An 18,609-nucleotide genomic window follows, 5' to 3' on the forward strand; every position below is an offset into this window, starting at 1 on the left:
ATTTAAAACACAAAAGGAGACTGAACTCAACTACATTAGGATATTAATTGAAACCCGTTAAACAATGACTGGAGCAGTGAGGTCATTCAGATATAAGGCCATTAAACGTGAAAGTTCATGCTCTGAGGTATGCTTGCACTCACTTCCCTCTGTCTTTTACCCAAAAATAATAATTGCACAAACAACAAAGTCACGTAGTATTTACAGCAATGTCAGATATGCACAATATGATCTACGTATAGTGAAATAATTCTGCTCTGTATTAAAATGGACGACTTCATTCAAATTCAATATCTTACCATCAGTCAAAGTGAATTGAGTGAACCATCAGTCAAAGTGAGTCATTAGTGAATTTCATGAGGACAAATTGTTTGGATGACAATCAAATAACTTACTTCAAATGTAGAGTACTAATACTATTCAGACAATTGTAGATTCAAAAATAAAATGAAAATACTCAATGGCAAGACCTCAGCTTCGTGACAATGACGGCAGCGAGTTGTTGTGGGTCCGTCAGATGAGGGTTTTTCTCCATGACAGAGTGCACCACGAAAGCGGGGAAGATGTTGCAGAGGTTGCGGTATGTTTGGTACAGGTGCTCTGGGATGACATGGCGCTCCTGGTGCTCGGCTTGAGGCGGGTTCTCCCACGGAGACCTCCAGATCTGCTCCATCTTGTCAGGCATGCTGCGGACCATCACCCGCTCACAACACGGCTGCATCAGGCTGTTACTCAGGGGGTACGAATGGTATCCATAGGACTCACTGCCACAGGGCAGCGGGTCCCAGCTGGCGTGCTGCTCGCGGCACAGTGGGGGTCTGCGCTGCCTCATGGGGTTACTCTCGTACAGCCTGGAGTCTGAGATGCTGTCCATACGTGTCATGCCCAGGGAGCGTCCCGGCTGCGAGGACTGGGACGGGAGGATATTCTGAGGTAAGGGGTAGTCCCCTGGGCAGCTGGACCGGGCCCCAACAACAGGGTGCTGGACATGCGGTGCCAGGTGGGATATGGACTGCTTCCTGCATGGACCTTGCTTGGGCTCCTCATGGCCATAGCTCTGCACCCGGGTCAGGGCCTCGTGGTGGAATCCCCCATGGGAGAAGGCCTGGAGTCTGCTCTGTGCAGGAGACTGCTGTGCCTTCATGCTCTCATCCAGGCTACTGTCCACTGAGCTCATGTATAATTCCCCATAAGAGGAAAAGGAGTCACTGTTAGAGTGGCTGAGGCAGGGCTCAGGGCAATGCTGGCTGGGATTTCTCAGATAAACCCCGTGCTCATGCTCCATGCTACAGAAGCTGTCCACGTTGTGCATGCTACTCATGCTCATGTTAGAAAAATCACTAAGCATAGAGTAGTATCCGTGGTCCGTGCTCACAGAATCGTACTTAGGAAACTGTTCACTGTAAGTGACAGAAGCGCCATGGCTGTTGGTGACTAGGATGGGTGGATGTGGGTACTGTACACTAGACATGTGCTCCAGAGAGCTGTGGGTGAACTGGAGGGAGCCGGGTACTGGGCTGCTGGCTGATCGTGTGTTCAAGGCACCAGCCGCATGGCTCTTTGCAGGCTGCATGGTGGGCACGCTGAGGGCAGACACAAGGGAAGGAACAGAATTTGCCTCAGGCTTACGGACAGCGGACAGTCTCTCCTCTGGCTCGCAGGCGACTGAGCGGATGCTGGGGTCAGACTGGCGCTTCGGGGTCACACGTTTAGCCTCAGAGCCACTCTCCCCCTTAGCTGTGGCGGGTCCAGTGCCGCACTTGGCCAGGGCCCCCTCGCTCATTGTCTTCACAGCAGACAACTTGGCAAACGCCCTCAGTTCATCAGCCACTGACCGTTGGGGCTGGTTTGCACGCTCTGGATGGTAGTACTTGCACTTATGTCCATAAGTGCATTTTTTCCCTGTTTAAGGTGATATAAAAGAGAGCACAAATTAAACAATATATACATCAGCAGTACAACCACAAAAATACAATATAATTATTTGTTGAGACTACCTACCATATGGACAAGGTTGCTTTTTGTGCTCTGGAACAACAGGACGCTTGCGGAGAAAATTCTCTAAACTTGGACCGTGTCTTCCCAAAGGGTCATCAGGTGGCATGAATCTAAAACATAAAACAGGAATATGCTTAGTTATTGTGTAGTTAATTACACTCATTACCCAAGTAACTAAGGGCTTTGATGACTTACTTATCATTGACAAACGAGTACATCAGCAGCCGCTCCTCTATGAACTTCTTCCACTCCGGCTTCTCATTCTGTAAATCCCTGTAGTTGTCATTTGACACAATTATGCCATCAGAGTCACAGGCCAGTTTCACTATAAAGCGATCATCATAGCACACCACTCTCCTCCCCTGGACTCTTCTAGATGGGGTGAACACTAGGATCTTTTCTTTCTCCAGCTTCCGCAAAATGTCTTGGTCTGTGAAATGAAAGTTAAAACATCAGTCAAGAACAGCAGTGTACAAATTGTTACACAGAACTCTGTAGGCCTATGTACCTGTGGTTTGCGTGATTACACATTGATATTTTCATATCCATTACATTTGTAAACAAACACATTGCAGTCCAACGTAATCCAAACTCAAATAATTGTTCATTTAAAATTATCTATTTAAAATGGTAACAATAATTTCTCACTGTGGGTGCTTTTTTTGCACTGGAAAATTGAGCTCAATGGTCACACACGTTGATAAAACACACACACACCCTCCCCCCAAAACATAGACAACCTTTTTAGAAAATATCTCGGGCTTGTACGTCTAAATGTGGCTAATTGTAGTAGAGTTTTAGTACCTGTAATAGGGGCGTCAGGTCTCGACTGCTCTTTCCTCCAGGCAGGAACAAACACTGTGATGTCTTTGTGCCCTTTCTCCACAAACCAATCAACAGCCAATTGGATACCAAGGCAAGAGAAAACCTCTTTGTTTCCATGGCTACAAAACAAAACAACCACATAGTAAAAAGGTCTGCTTGTAAAGGTAATTCAAGTACAGCCATTCAAAAACAGATGGTTCAGAACACATTTTGCACGATGTAAGGTACAAAATGAGAGACTTACCTCATTGCCACATTCTAATAGAGACTTACCTCATTGCCACATTCGATCCATCAATGACAATAGGCCTGAGATTATCATAAGGATCCACGGAATCATCTTCAAGTGACACCTCCGGACTGACAGCCTCTTTGACACAGGGGCCTCCACGGGAGACCAACATGCCTGTGTTACTGCTTGCTTGAACTTCCAGTTCACCTTTATTACCAAGCCTCACAAGCTCAGCCAGAATATCATTGATGAGGGCAGCAGCCCCTAACTTGTTCAGCACTGTCTCCACCTGTTCACCTGAGTATCCCAGCTTCAAGGCAAACTCCATCTTGGTTTGGTACACCTTGTCACTGGCCTGTTTGAGGACTGCGGCGGCCTTAGTGTCGTCAGGGCGGAGCTCTGGTAGAGTACTGCTCTGGGAGAAGCTGGGCCGGTCCAGGCATGGAGAGCGACAGAGCTGGCGGTGAGGCTTGGTGGCACTGAAGAGCTCCGTCCTCTTACAGCTGCCGCTGTTCACTTGCAGCTGATGCTCTGACTCACTCTCTGAGCTGTTCCCCTCCTCCGACTCCCCACTGGGCTGCTGGGCCTCAGTCAGCTCAGAGGCCTCTTCCCTGCAAGGGTGTTTCTCCATTTTGATCTTCTCCACCATCGACCATGCTGTCATCACGTTCCTCTCGCCACCGGAGATGTCCACCACATGCTCCCTCACCTCCACCACAGCCTGAGAGTCATACTCGATGACTGGCTTCAGCGCAACCAGCTGTTTGTGTTGAGCCAACGTTAGATGCTCTCTCTTTCGGTGAGCTGGCGAAGTTAAGGAAACTATGTAATCCTGGAAAAAAACAAAGGGTGATTGTCGATAAAAACGCCAAACTGGCCAAATGTCATCCCTGCCTAAAAGTAAAAAATGCAATGCATGTAGGGCTGGGAATTGCCAGGGACCTCACGATATGATATTATCACGATACTTAGGTGCTGATGCGATATGTATTGCGATTCTATATGCATTGCGATTCCGTCCTGCGATTTGAATTTCGAAACATATTTCTCACTATATGTCTGCTGCAGAGACAAGAGAGAGCATTATATAGTGTATCGGTCATGGAAATAAGTGTTGAAAACATGATGGCTCACCATTTAAAAAGAAGATCGAGAACAAGATATTGAATGACAAATACAGTAGTTTTGTCCCAGGTACAGCTGACTAGCACTAGCTAACATTACCTAGCCAAAAAGTAGAGTCAAATTATCGAAACAATATCATGCCAAAATAATATTGTGATATGTAATCGTATTGATTTTTCCCCCATCACTAATGTCTAATGCATGTGTAAATGTTAAGAAAGAGCTGGGACGATAAAACGAAAAATTACATACACCGACATCGCCTTCCTCTTTACCAAAGCATATATTGCGCAGGTAGGTAATTTCCGGTGATTAGGCTACACGTTACTGCAGATTTTTGGGTTCTAAAACCTTTATTTGGTGAACAGTAATGTCTATTATCCTGATTCTTGCAATGAAAGTATCTGCAAAGTAGGGCTACCTGTTTTACTGCCAGCTCTCACTCCCTCTCTCCACTGTGAGTTTAGGACTGAACAGAGACACAGGAGAGGTGGTAGAACTGTATACATGTATTAATGCGCACCATTACATGTCCTCCTTTTTGTCAAGACAGATTTAAATCAATACACTTTTTAAGAACTCTTGAGATCAGGGCAGATACATTGGGCTCCCGAGTGGCGCAGCGGTCTACGGCACTGCAGTGTTAAAGGCATCACTACAGACCCCCGGTTCGAATCCAGGCTGTATCACAAGGCAAACAATTGGCCCAGTGTCCGGGTTAGCGTCCGGGTTAGGGGAGGGTAGGCAGGCATTGTAAAATAAGAATGTGTTCTTAACTGACTTGCCTAGTTAAAGGTTCAATTTTAAAAAAGGTACAGAACTTGACAAAGTTGTCAATCTACAGTACCACACCATGGATAAGCAACGTCATAACTAGCCAATTCCATCACAGCTAGCCACTGTAGTCCATACACGTGCACAGACCAACAACATACAATTAGACCTACAGTTGAAGTCGGAAGTTTACATACACCTTAGCCAAATACATTTCAACTCAGTTTTTCACAATTCCTGACACTTAATCCTAGTAAAAATTCCCTATCTTAGGTCAGTTAGGATCACCACTTTATTTTAAGAATGTGAAATGTCAGAATAATAGTAGAGAGAATTACTTATTTCAGCTTTTATTTCATTCATCACATTCCCAGTTGGTCAGAAGTTGACATACACTCAATTAGTGTTTGGTAGCATTCCCTTTAAATTGTTTAACTTGGGTCAAACGTTTCAGGTAGCCTTCCACAAACTTCCCACAATAAATTGGGTGAATTTTGGCCCATTCCTCCTGACAGAGCTGGTGTAACTGAGTCAGGTTTGTAGGCCTCCTTGCTTGCACACGCTTTTTCAGTTCTGCCCACAAATGTTCTATATGATTGAGGTCAGAGCTTTGTGATGGCCACTCCAATACCTTGACTTTGTCCTTAAGCTATTTTGCCATAACTTTGAAAATATGCTTGAGGTCACTGTCCATTTGGAAGACCCATTTGCGACCAAGCTTTAACTTCCTGACTGATGTCTTGAGATGTTGCTTCAACATATCCCCATAATTTCCCTCCCTCATGATGCCATCTATTTTGTGAAGTGCACCAGTCCCTCCTGTTGAGAGAATGCCAAGAGTGTGCAAAGCTTTTATCAAGGCAAAGGGTGGCTACTTTGAAGAATCTCAAATATAAAATATATTTTGATTTGTTTAACACTTTTGGGTTACTACATGATTCCATGTGTTATTTCATAGTTTTGATGTCTTCACCATTGTTCTACAATGTAGAAAATAGTAAAAATTGCGACCAAGCTTTAACTTCCTGACTGATGTCTTGAGATGTTGCTTCAATATGTCCCCATCATTTTCCTGCCTCATGATGCCATCTATTTTGTGAAGTGCACCAGTCCCTCCTGCAGCAAAGCACTCCCACAACATGATGCTGCCACTCCTGTGCTTCACGGTTGGGATGGTGTTCTTCGGGTTGCAAGCCTCCCCCTTTTTCTTCCAAACATAACGATGATCATTATGGCCAAACAGTTCTATTTTTGTTTAATCAGACCAGAGAACATTTCTCCAAAAAGTACAATCTTTGTCCCCATGTGCAGTTGCAAATCGTAGTCTGGCTTTTTTATGCGGTTTTGGAGCAGTGGCTTCTTCCTTGCTGAGCAGCCTTTCAGGGTATGTCGATATAGAACTCATTTTACTGTGGCTATACATACTTTTGTATCCTTTCCTCCAGCGTCTTCACAAAGGTCCTTTGCTGTTGTTCTGGGATTGATTAGCACTTTTCGCACCAAAGTACGTTCATCTCTAGGAGACAGAACACGTCTCCTTCCTGAGCGGTATGACGGCTGCGTGGTCCCATGGTGTTTATACTTACGTACTATCGTTTGTACAGATGAACGTGGTACCTTCAGGCGTTTGGAAAATGCTCCCAAGGATGAACCAGAGTTGTGGAGGTCTACAAACATTTTTCTGAGGTCTTGGCTGATTTATTTGGATTTTCCCATGATGTCAAGCAAAGAGGCACTGAGTTTGAAGGTAGGCCTTGAAATACATTCACACAGGTACACCTCCAATTGACTCAAATGATGTCAATCAGCCTATCAGAAGCTTCTAAAGCCATGACATCATTTTCTGGAATTTTCCAAGCTGTTTAAAGGCACAGTCAACTTAGTGTATGTAACCTTCTGACCCACTGAAATTGTGATATAGTGAATTATAAGTTAAATAATCCGTCAGTAAACAATTGTTGAAAAAATGACTTGTGTCATGCACAAAGTAGATGTCCTAACCGACTTGCCAAAACTATAGTTTGTTAACAAGAAATTTGTGGAGTGGTTGAAAAACGAGTTTTGATGACTCCAACCTAAGTGAATGTAAACTTCCGACTTCAACTGTAGATACTTCAAACACTTTAATAAAGTTGTCATAATGCTCAGACAACAGGGTAACAGGGCCAGACTGTTACTCAAAATATTTTATAAAATAAACAGCAAGCGATCTGCAATAAAACTCACCAGAAATTCATCCTGCTAGATGGTCGATCGGTCTTGTTTACATTATATTGACATGACCTTTCAACTGTCATTAAAAGGTACATTGTAGCGCTGACGCCTTGTGGTGGTAATGACAAACTGCATGTTACTGCAGCATCATTTGGATTTGATCTCAAATCATGACTGATAGGCCTAGTTGGCAAAGATTGAATTGCTTCAGCGTTATGTTATTATAACAGTTACATCATAATGTATATAATATCATAATATACATTATATTCCTTTGTGCAGGGGAATCGGCATCAGGTTAGATGTCTCTAAATCTACGGCCGAAGCCTGCTTCCAAAGGGTGATCGTAGCTGTATCTCATCTCTCAAGGGCCAGAGCACGAGAAGTCATCAGTGGTATCACAAAGGCAGCTAAGTTCCCTGGGGGGGAATCGGAGCCATTGCGGAACACACATTCCCATCAAGGCCACCCGAGAATACCGAGACAAACTGCATGTCAACTGAAAGTCGTTCCATTCTATGCACCTCTATGCGACGACAAAATGCTTTTCACCAATGTATTTAGTGCCTATCCCAGTACAGTGCGTGATGCAAGGGTCTACCGGAACTCAGAACTGCACCAGGTGATTACCGCCAACGCTCAGTCTATGTTGCCCAATGCCTCTCTAGGGGAAATCTAAGGCCCCTGAACTCCCCATGAAAAGTAAAAACTGAAATATAAATAATCAAATAAAATTGTCACATGCGCCGAATAAACAGTCAAATACTTACTTACAAGCCTTTAACCAACAATGCAGTTAAGAAAAATACCTTTAAAAAAATGAAATAACAGTAACAAAAAATTTTAAGATCAGCAGTAAAATAACAATAGCGAGGCTATATACAGGGGGCACCGGTTAGTTGAGGTAATATGTACATGTAGGTGGAGTTATTAAAGTGACTTATGCATAGATAATAACAGAGAGTAGCAGCAGCGTAAAAGAGGGGGGGCAATGCAAATAGTCTGGGTGCATCTTTCTTTTTCCCAACACAGTTAAGCCAAAACCACGCCCCGTTATTCAGAGGGGCGTTCTACTACGCTCCCATTGGCTAGCTAGCGTTGTCTCACTCACAGGCGATCAGCGCAGAGACAGTGGCCTTCCAAGGTAAGGATGGAAAGTGTAATTTAACAATTAGCTGCCTACCGTAATGCAGCCCTATTATCATCATATCTGGTAACATTTGCCCAAATATTTATTTTCAGAGTTTCAATGAGTTGTAAAAATGTCTCAGAACTCTGCTGGATCAGTGCAAGCTAATGCATGATGGTGCCATTGTTGCAATTGTATAAAATAAAATATTGAAATGTATATATTTTTTTTAATTTAACTAGGCAAGTCAGTTAAGAACAAGTTCTTATTTACAATATCTACCTCTTTAAGGAATACCTAGGATAGGATAAAGTAATCCTTCTATCCCCCCCCCCCCCCTTAAAAGAGTTAGATGCACTATTGTAAAGTGGTTGTTCCACTGGATATCATAAGGTGAATGCACCAATTTGTAAGTCGCTTTGTAAGTCGCTGGATAAGAGCGTCTGCTAAATGACTTAAATGTAAAATGTAAACGTAACAATGACGGCCTAGGAACAGTGGGTTAACTGCCATGTTCAGGGACAGAAAGACAGATTTTTACCTTGTCAGCTCGGGAATTTGATCTTGCAACCTTTCGGTTACTAGTCCAACGCTCTAACCACTAGGCTACCTGCCGCCCCATATAAAATTATGGCCTACACTGGCCAAACCCTAACCAGGACAAAGCTGGGCCAATTGTGTGCCGCCCTTTGGGACTCCCTATTACAGCCCGGGATCGAACCAGGGTCTGTTGTGACGCCTCTAGCACTGTGATGCAGTGCTTTAGACTGCTGCGCCACTCGAGCCCCTAAATTAAATAATGAATAGCTCAATCTTATCCATTGTAAATCGACAGAATGTAAAGGCTGAAGTGCATTTGAGATTACATGAACATTTAAAAACCTTTATTAATTTGTATCCAAATATGCATACAGATCCAAGTGCTTAAAAAAAAAAAATGGACACCAAATGCATGTGCTACTGAAAGCAGTACTTCCCCAGGTCTTGCAGATAGATAGTAGATAGCTACTTCCATTCCTGCTTCAAGAGGCTCAGCCCATGACATGGGTTGCCTAGCAACGCAGCCCTGTCATCAGCTAACTGCTTTTTAGCAGTCACGACTAACACAAAACAGAGCCCATCTTTCTCTAGGCAGCCTGGCAAACACGATTAACGTAGCGTGCCTAAAAATATGAGAATTACAATGTTAAACAGAGGTAATAAGTTGCACACAAGAAACAAACAATTCAGTTCATAGCTACATCATTCCCCCAGTTTCGTACAGATTGCATCATCCTATTTTCAGATTTAACCTCCACATTGTGAATAGGTATTTGATAACCACTTAACAGGAAATTTCCATCTCTAGTAGTCTTTCTACTACGATTTAGTCATATGATAAGCCTTATGCAGCTAACGTCCTAATGAACATGTGCAGAACAGCTTAAAACATTGGATAGCCTAAATAATACTTATTTAGATAGCCTACTTATTTCCCCACCTCTTATTATAGAAAGTGAGAGTCAGGACAGTACACAACCTAAGATAATGGAGTAGATCTAGTTTATCTAGACAAAGTAGTTTATTTCCATAAGAATAACTAGGCTATACATTATATAAAAAGACAACATATTGGGAAGAGGCTAACCCATTCTATAACAAAAGTGGCAGATATTGTATAGGTGTCCTCACAAAGTCAACACAGACATTTGTGTATTTGCAGGAAACCCAGTAGCCACCTCACAACAATACTGATGTGTTGGAATTTCCTGGAACAAAATGACATAACTGTCGAGGAGCAGAGCAGCATGAAACAACAAAGAAGCCCCATCTTTTTTTTCTCCACCTCCACATCACAGGCTGAGACACAGCAAGGCCACTCAAGCACTGCACATGCACAGGCTTGTGCAGCCCTGTATCATAGCAACAAGTGGAGCATGTGCAGTCAGAAGGACTAAGATGCTTGGCCAAACTGAGGCCCCACAGCGAGGATGCAAAGTACAGATATGCTGCAATAATGGAGGTACACACCTGAACATTGTTCTGAAGCACACAACATTAACGGTTCAACACTATGAGTAGCCTAAGTCCTGGAAGTCAACCCCCATAAAAGGTCAAATAAGGGGTATTTTGAAGTAGCTATTAGGTGTGCAGAATTTGTTAGAAGTGTTCATAGTGCTGATTACAGACAACAACGATTAATAATAAGATTAGATAACTACCGTTGCTAACTACCTAGCTAACGTTAGATTCGAATAGTTTATTTTGCATAAACTCTGTTTCAGCAACATTTCTGCAAAAGGTAGCTAGGCTAACGTTAATTCACAATCATAGTTTACCATACAACACACATCTACCTAGTTAAACAGTACTAACGTTAATTCTTCCTTCTGATGACATTGGCTAGTAGCTGAGACATGTAAAGACTAGCTTAGCCAGTTAACTTAGTTGGCTGGAAAGCTTCCAACAGAAACATTATTTCAGCTATGTAAAAAAAGTAATTTATATATATTTTTTAAATACTCAAACAAGTTAACTTAGCTAGCTAGCACTTGTTAGAGCATAAAACAGTTAATATTGCGCCTCATGAAAGTAACGTTAGCTAAGAATGTTGTTGGCAGTAACGTTAGTTAAACTTACTAGCTAGCTAACGTTACCTACCAGAAAACAATAACTAACGTTAACGTACATGTAAACATGAAGCTCTAGTCATACATTACCAAATCCACCACAAGCGAGATTAACGTTAGTTTAATATTAGCCTAGCGAATATAGTAAGAAGCAAGCTAGTTAACAGCAAACACTAGCCTGCAGTGAAAGCTAACTACACCAGTCCAGAGTAGATCAACTAACGTTAGCTACTAACGTTAGCTAGCTGACTTATCTAGCTAACTAGTTGACCGCTTCTATGCGGCTAACGCGTTGCCGGTAGCTAGCTAAAAAACACGAAGCAAACATTAACAGTAGCGTTCCAGCAAAGTTATCTTACTTTTGCCTTGGTGTAGTCATCTTCCTTGCCCTCCGCGACACGTACTATTATGATATTGCTGGTGCTGACATTTGAGCTGTCGCAGCTTGACTCCGCGGATCCGTAGCTGACCCTCACCCGGAAAATACGCTCAATGTGCGGGATGGAGCGGTGAAGCAAAGGGCCTGCATTTGCGGGCACTGCCAGCTCCAAAACCATTTATTTATGGTAAATCAACGACCCACAAATATAATGCACTCAGCCGTCAAACGAATTTATTAACCTTAGCTATGATGTCTTGTTCAGAAAGTTCCAAATTGAGCTAGCTATTATAGTCTATCTACGAACATTACTGCAAATAATAAACACAGCTAGCAAGCTACTATAGCTAAATATCATTCATCATCCCCTCCCTTCATCATTTTTGTCTGCCTCCCACAGACTGTAACTTAGCAACAAGTCATACACCCGGGCAGGCCAGTGAAACGGAAAATAAATAATCTGGTGCCGTTCCAGGTCGTCTTTTTACTATCCCGCTGTGCAGACGATCAGATTTGACAATGCCTCGAGAATGAATTGATCATCACTACCGCTTCATATAGCCAGGTTACTTTGATCAACAGAGACAGTTTCAACTGTATATTCAAGTTGGTTATTTATGTATTTATTTATTTTCAGCAACAAAAACAAAACAAAAAAGTAAGCTACGAGTTGGCTGACTCATGTGTGGTATCAAAGTATATTACATTAACTACATTTGGTGGGCATTGTATCTAAAGATGTGCATGCTGAACTGAAATGTTTTTCCATGTCTCACATAACATAAATAATGTGAACACTAAATACTACCCCCACCCATTATATAGGCTATAGGCCTATGTAAAAACTTTTTTAGTCTCAACAACACTAATGACCGTCATAAGGTAGTTGATTATGTGTGCATCCTCTCAGTCCCCAGCTGTGCCCTCTTATGCTATTTACTTATTCCTCACTTCCACAAACTAATTTTCAAGAGACAAGGCCTACCAATCTATTAGTAGGCTAAGAGACTTGCCTAGATAAATAAAGGTTAAATAAAAAATACAAAAAAAAAAAAAATCTCCTCTGTGTGAAGAGATTGTCCTTCCCTCCCACTGTTTTTCCCCACACACCAGCAAGGACACTCTTTTAAAAACGTATAGGATAGTATACATCACAAAATACTTCAACTCCAAATCTCCTGGCTATCCTGAAGATATAGCTTGTTTGCAGCCCAAAACATTGGAAGGCTATTGTTCTAGCATTCTACCATGGCATTCATTTTACAATGTCATGAGTCATTTTGGCAATATAGGCCTATGGGATGATTGTCACACTATGTATTAGTCACCTTTATTACGGTGGGATTTTAGACAGTTTGGAATCATTATTATAGGATCAGTTTGGACAAAAATGCTGAAAATAATTTTATTTACACATCAATATGCACTGAAATCAGTGGATAATAAACATGTTACCAAAATGTACTGTATGTACTCTCTCCATAGATAACTCTTAGTACAACAAGTGGGGACTCACAAATGACTGTACGATGCAAAGTGTCCACCAATATGATCAACTATGTTTGTTTTCCAAATACCATTTTACTGCTGCTCGTTTCTGTGTCATGTGGCAAAAAAAAGTGTCTATAGAGGTGTAATCGCATCATATCGTGACACCTGTGTACAACTGTTCTGTGTGCATTGGAGACTGCGGGATGGAATAGACCAGTTGGTGTCTGTACATGTAGTGGCTATCTAAGACTGTTGGACCATTAGCATTGTGTGCTCTGGAGGCATCAAATAGTTCACATATGGCTGCGTGTGAGGCACATAATGGTTAGACTGTGTACATTTTTTATTATTTAATTTAGGCAAATTAGCTGGCTAACTCGTTGAACCTGCTTTGTAGAATACCCCTCTCCATTCAGTGCAAACAAAAATTGTGAGGAGGAGTTTAGGGAGGATGTGTTTAATGCTACAATGTAGACTTTCTTTCTTTCAATCTGCGATTGTTACATCCATTTTCTTACTTTTAAATTAATGATATGTACCCATTGATTCTTGAAGAATACAACTTATTAATGCTTCACGAGCTGAGTTCAACTGTCTTACATCATCAAAACACAAAATATAACCTTGTTTTACTCTTTTCTTGCATCCAGAGATTGAGAGTGGTTACATTTCTCCAGCTCCATCCCTCAACTGTTTACTAAAAATACTATATTATTCACTGTAGTGTTTTTGCAGAATTCACTAGTATTCACTGTAGTGGTTTTAGGTTCTTAAGTCAGCAGAAACACTACAGTGAATAGTGTAGTATGTACTGTAGTACTGTAATTAATGTTGTGTTTTTGCGGATTGCAGTATGCTTTGGTATTTACGGTAGTGCTTTTGGACTGTAGTATTCGGTAGTATTCACTGTAGTATTTCTGCAGAAAATACTGTAGTATTTACCATAGTGTTTTAGTTGTATTATCTTTTACATACAAGTGGAGGCTTTCTACTTGAGGAAACCTACTGGGTAAATACTAAAAGATCAAATTTTCCATAACCTGTAGGTTGGTAGGACTGGGGTCTGAATGGATAGTTCAGAGCTTTTGCTCTTTTCTATAACTGTCACTGCCGTCGAATGAAGAGGACCAAAGCGCAGCGTGGTGGGCGTACATATTCCTTTTTATTAGGATGACGCCGACAAAAACAATAAACAATACAAAAACGATCGTGAAGGTTAAGGCTATAGTGCCACAAACAAAGACAACATCCACACTGAAAGGATGGAAAAGGGCTACCTAAGTATGGTTCCCAATCAGAGACAACGATAGACAGCTGTTCCTGATTGAGAACCATACCCGGTCAAAACATAGAAATACAAAATCATAGAAAACAAAAACATAGAATGCCCACCCCAAATCACACCCTGACCAAACCAAATAGAGACATAAAAAGGCTCTCTAAGGTCAGGGCGTGACAATAACTTGTAGGGAACAAAATATATGATCTATACTTTGCATGTAGGTTTCTCACTTATGGGTGGCACAAATTGGCATACGGGGAGGGGAATTGGCAGTTAAAAACAATTTAGTGTTTTTGCGGACATTACTGTAGTATTTACAACATAGTTTTTTTTCAGATAATACTGTAGTATTAGTATTTTACATTATACTACAACATTTTATAGTAAGTACTACACATGATCAAGTGATACTACAGTGTGTAGTATAGTATTCTACAGTTTACTACAGAATTCTATATTAAGTCCTGTAGTATATTTTCATGTGGGATGAGCTGAAGGAAAGTGACATTGTTTTGTGTATGCTTTCTATATCATAAACACCTAACTAACCTAATCAAATGTTGTTGCTGTATTGTAATAATAGTGTTTCAGAGAGATTTCTTCTTGATAGCAGTCAAGATACTGGTAATTTGACAGTGATGTAATAATTTATATGGTACTGTAGAATGTTCATTCAAATTATGCTAACTGATTTGGCTCATGCAATAGAATGTATTTTTTTTAAATGTAATTTGAGTTGATTCAATAAATCACAGCACAGATTGATGGTTACACTTCCTGCTTTTACTTCCTGCTTTGCTCTAATGGATACACTCGCAATGGCCGCCTGTCCACCCATTGTGCCATCATTCTCTTAAATGGGGACACCTGTTATATTCATTCTTATTTCAATGATCACTACCCTCTACATTTAAATGTATCATACAGCAGGGGGAAATAATACATATTCTATATGCCCCATCCGAGAAATCCATTGCAATGTTAAGGGACATTACTAGCAAGACAGCCTCAGTAAAAACAAGCTTGCAAATTAGCATCCAAAATCCTAAACTGGCTAGCATTGTTAGTTGAATGCTAATGGTTTGCAATTTAATCTCTTTGTGCTATACCAAATCTCTGCTAATAACATGATGACCAATGTTCCCTGTAATTTATTTTGGCACTGAGCAAATTTCAGGTCCTCTGAGCGCAAGCTTGAACGTTGTGACAATTCTGTGCAACTGCCAGCATGTGTTTACTGTGAACACTGAGGCTGTACCAGCTTTAAGTTACAGTTTTTTTTAACAGTGGCCATGTAGGCTACTGTGGCTATTTCATCATAATGTAGGCCTACCAGTGGCCTACCATCAAAAACAATGGAGAAAATGCATCCCATAACATTTTACCATGGAAATAGCTATTCTATCATTCAGCCTACAGTAGCAGCCAATGTGTAGTGTTCAACGTAGGCCTACATTCCATGAGACTTTTGAAAAAAAACATGGAGGGCTTGACATTAACCTGTTTATCCACTTGTCCTTCAGACAAGGAGGTGACTGAAAATGTTATTGTATTGATGCAAGAAAACACTTTACAAAATAAAATACATTATTATTCCAATACCATTATTACATATAATGGACAAATTATGTTACCCTTTGCCTATTGGCTACTTAGCTTATTCAAGCCTGTCTCAAAATACAACATTTACATTACATTTTACATTTAAGTCATTTAGCAGACGCTCTTATCCAGAGCGACTTACAAATTGGTGCATTCACCTTATGATATCCAGTGGAACAACCACTTTACAATAGTGCATCTAACTCTTTTAAGGGGGGGGGGTTAGAAGGATTACTTTATCCTATCCTAGGTATTCCTTAAAGAGGTGGGGTTTCAGGTGTCTCCGGAAGGTGGTGATTGACTCCGCTGACCTGGCGTCGTGAGGGAGTTTGTTCCACCATTGGGGTGCCAGAGCAGCGAACAGTTTTGACTGGGCTGAGCGGGAACTGTACTTCCTCAGAGGTAGGGAGGCGAGCAGGCCAGAGGTGGATGAACGCAGTGCCCTTGTTTGGGTGTAGGGCCTGATCAGAGCCTGAAGGTACGGAGGTGCCGTTCCCCTCACAGCTCCGTAGGCAAGCACCATGGTCTTGTAGCGGATGCGAGCTTCAACTGGAAGCCAGTGGAGAGAGCGGAGGAGCGGGGTGACGTGAGAGAACTTGGGAAAGTTGAACACCAGACTGGCTGCGGCGTTCTGGATGAGTTGTAGGGGTTTAATGGCACAGGCAGGGAGCCCAGCCAACAGCGAGTTGCAGTAATCCAGACGGGAGATGACAAGTGCCTGGATTAGGACCTGCGCCGCTTCCTGCGTGAGGCAGGGTCGTACTCTGCGAATGTTATGAATGGCAACACTGCCCAGTTAAGATTTTAAAAAAGCTCTTTACTTGACATGCTTTCCAAAGATGCCTAGAAATGTACACATTTTGTGCTCTTGTAGGAATCAATCATTCCCCTGTTGCTGACTACAAATTATCTATAACTGGGCTAATAACTCAATAACTAGCAAAGGATATGATCAAAATGTGCACACGTGGCTACATGCAGCTCTCGCTTTGATTTCAAAACAAGCATCTACTCATGACCGCTCATGCTGTAAACACAGTTCAGTTCAAAGTAAATGGCACAGATCCATATATGGAATGGTCTATTTGCATATAGGCCTACTGAAGCTCTGATTGTTTATGTCGCACTGGTCTCTGTAGAGTATGAGCTGAGTAGTGTGTGTCAATGCAATAGAATCGTAATCCGATGCGTTCTGCCTACAAAAAAATCTCTTGCATAGTTTGTTTTGTTTCGGTATGTTGCATTGAAAATATTATTGTGTTGCTAATATATAATATTGTGTTGATTCGATCACAATTGCCACAGTAAAGGGAAACGTTGATAGTATTAACAGGAAACACTGTCACGCCCTGACCATAGTTTGCTGTGTATGTTTCTATGTTTTGTTTGGTCAGGGTGTGATCTGAGTGGGCATTCTATGTTGTATGTCTAGTTTGTCTATTTCTATGTGTTTGGCCTGATATGGTTCTCAATCAGAGGCAGGTGTTAGTCGTTGTCTCTGATTGGGAACCATATTTAGGTAGCCTGTTTTGTATTGTGGGTGATTGTTCCTGTTCGTGTGTTCCTGTGTTTACTATTTCGGGACTGTTGCGTCTTCGTTTATTTCGTCAGTTTATTGTTTTTGTTTGTTGTTTCAAGTATCATTATTAAAATGGATACTTACCACGCTGCATCTTGGTCCGACATTTCTTACTCCTCAGACTACAGTTACAAACACTCTAGAACAGTGTCCTCCAAGATGGCGTAGCAGTAGGACGTGTCTTTGTCTTGTCTTGTCCCGTGTAAATAGTCTTCGTATTTTTCGTATACATTTCGTATATATTTTAATTTCACTTTCCATCTAGGAACTGAATATACATTCCTACATTCCGCCTCACCCAATGTGGTACGGACCTGCTATTTTTTTATACTTTAGAACCGTAACCCCAATCAGAAGCTAGCCAGATAACTAGCTACTAGCTAGTAGTCAGTTAGCCACTGCTGCGGTCTTCACCCTCAACTCGGACACTGCCAGCTTCAATACCGGGCCAATACCTGCCAGTCTGCAAGCGCGATATCAACCCAGAGCATATAGGACTGCTTTTTCTCTACCACATCACCGGATTCCTGACGCAAGCTCTGGACAATTACACCGTATCATCACAGCTAGCTAGCTGCAACCGAGTGGCTACTACTGGCTAACACCTCTGTTCCGAAGCAAGCACCAGTTAGCCTTGAGCTAGCCTCGAGCTAGGCCCATCTGCCGGCTAGCCGAAGAGGTCTACCAGCGAATTCTTGGGCTACAATACCTCTTTTGCCAATTGGACTGGACCTTTTTTTTTTTGCCGACACAGAGCCCTGCCAATCCATCACAACTGGTCTAAATCAGCTACAAGCTAATTTAGCCATTTTTTTGCCGCTGCTAGTAGCTTTTACCTTCTGCACAGACACCAGCCCTGTTATTAGCCTGGATATTACTCACCAATTTACCAGCATCGGACTGTCTCTCGACAACAACGCCGGATTCCTGCCGTAATCCCTGAGCCACTACTTCTGATCCTCACAGCTAGCTTGCAGCTAGCGCAGCTAGCGCCACTGCCACGAAGCTAGCACCAGTTAGCAAACACAATTCTACAATTCACAACCTCTCTTTCGCCATCCGGCTTGGATTCTCTGTCGACACGACCACGTCTGAGCAGACCCCCTCCGTCTGAGCAGACCACCCCCCGGGCTACTAACTTTAAACGCCGCGTGCTAGCTTAGTGGAGGCCTCCCTGCTCCATCTACGGCTGCCCCCTGGACACTATGATCACTTGGCTACATAGCTGATGCATGCTTGACTGTCCATTAATTCACGGTACTCCATTCTGTTTATTTGTGTTTTATCTGTCGGCTCTGTGCTTTAACTCAGGATCTGTGTGTAGTTAATCCGACCCTCTCTGCCGAGTCGTCGCCATTTTTACCTGTTGT

General features: G+C 42.1%; 1 protein-coding gene across 1 annotated transcript; it reads right to left on the bottom strand.

Moving 5' to 3' along the window:
- Window positions 1-243: 243 nt before the first annotated feature.
- Window positions 244-11,598, bottom strand: zc3h12b (zinc finger CCCH-type containing 12B). The gene is made up of 6 exons (XM_071338352.1): window positions 11,266-11,598; window positions 3,097-3,887; window positions 2,803-2,942; window positions 2,194-2,428; window positions 2,002-2,108; window positions 244-1,902 (listed from the first exon to the last, which is right to left on the bottom strand). The coding sequence occupies exons 1-6, from the start codon at window positions 11,461-11,463 to the stop codon at window positions 458-460; spliced, it is 2,916 nt and encodes a 971-aa protein (XP_071194453.1). The 5' UTR covers window positions 11,464-11,598; the 3' UTR covers window positions 244-457.
- Window positions 11,599-18,609: the final 7,011 nt, after the last annotated feature.

The sequence above is a fragment of the Salvelinus alpinus genome, chromosome 13 (genome assembly GCF_045679555.1).
Source record: "Salvelinus alpinus chromosome 13, SLU_Salpinus.1, whole genome shotgun sequence".
NCBI lineage: Eukaryota > Metazoa > Chordata > Actinopteri > Salmoniformes > Salmonidae > Salvelinus > Salvelinus alpinus.

What these genes read in the sequence shown, in the direction of transcription:
- zc3h12b (XM_071338352.1), bottom strand. Translation starts at nt 11,463, where the DNA reads ATGGTTTTGGAGCTGGCAGTGCCCGCAAATGCAGGCCCTTTGCTTCAC. An exon ending in ATGACTACACCAAGGCAAAA is followed by an intron (nt 3,888 to 11,265) that starts GTAAGATAACTT and finishes GTTTTTTTCCAG; the next exon opens with GATTACATAGTTTCCTTAAC. An exon ending in AAAGCAACCTTGTCCATATG is followed by an intron (nt 1,903 to 2,001) that starts GTAGGTAGTCTC and finishes CACCTTAAACAG; the next exon opens with GGAAAAAATGCACTTATGGA.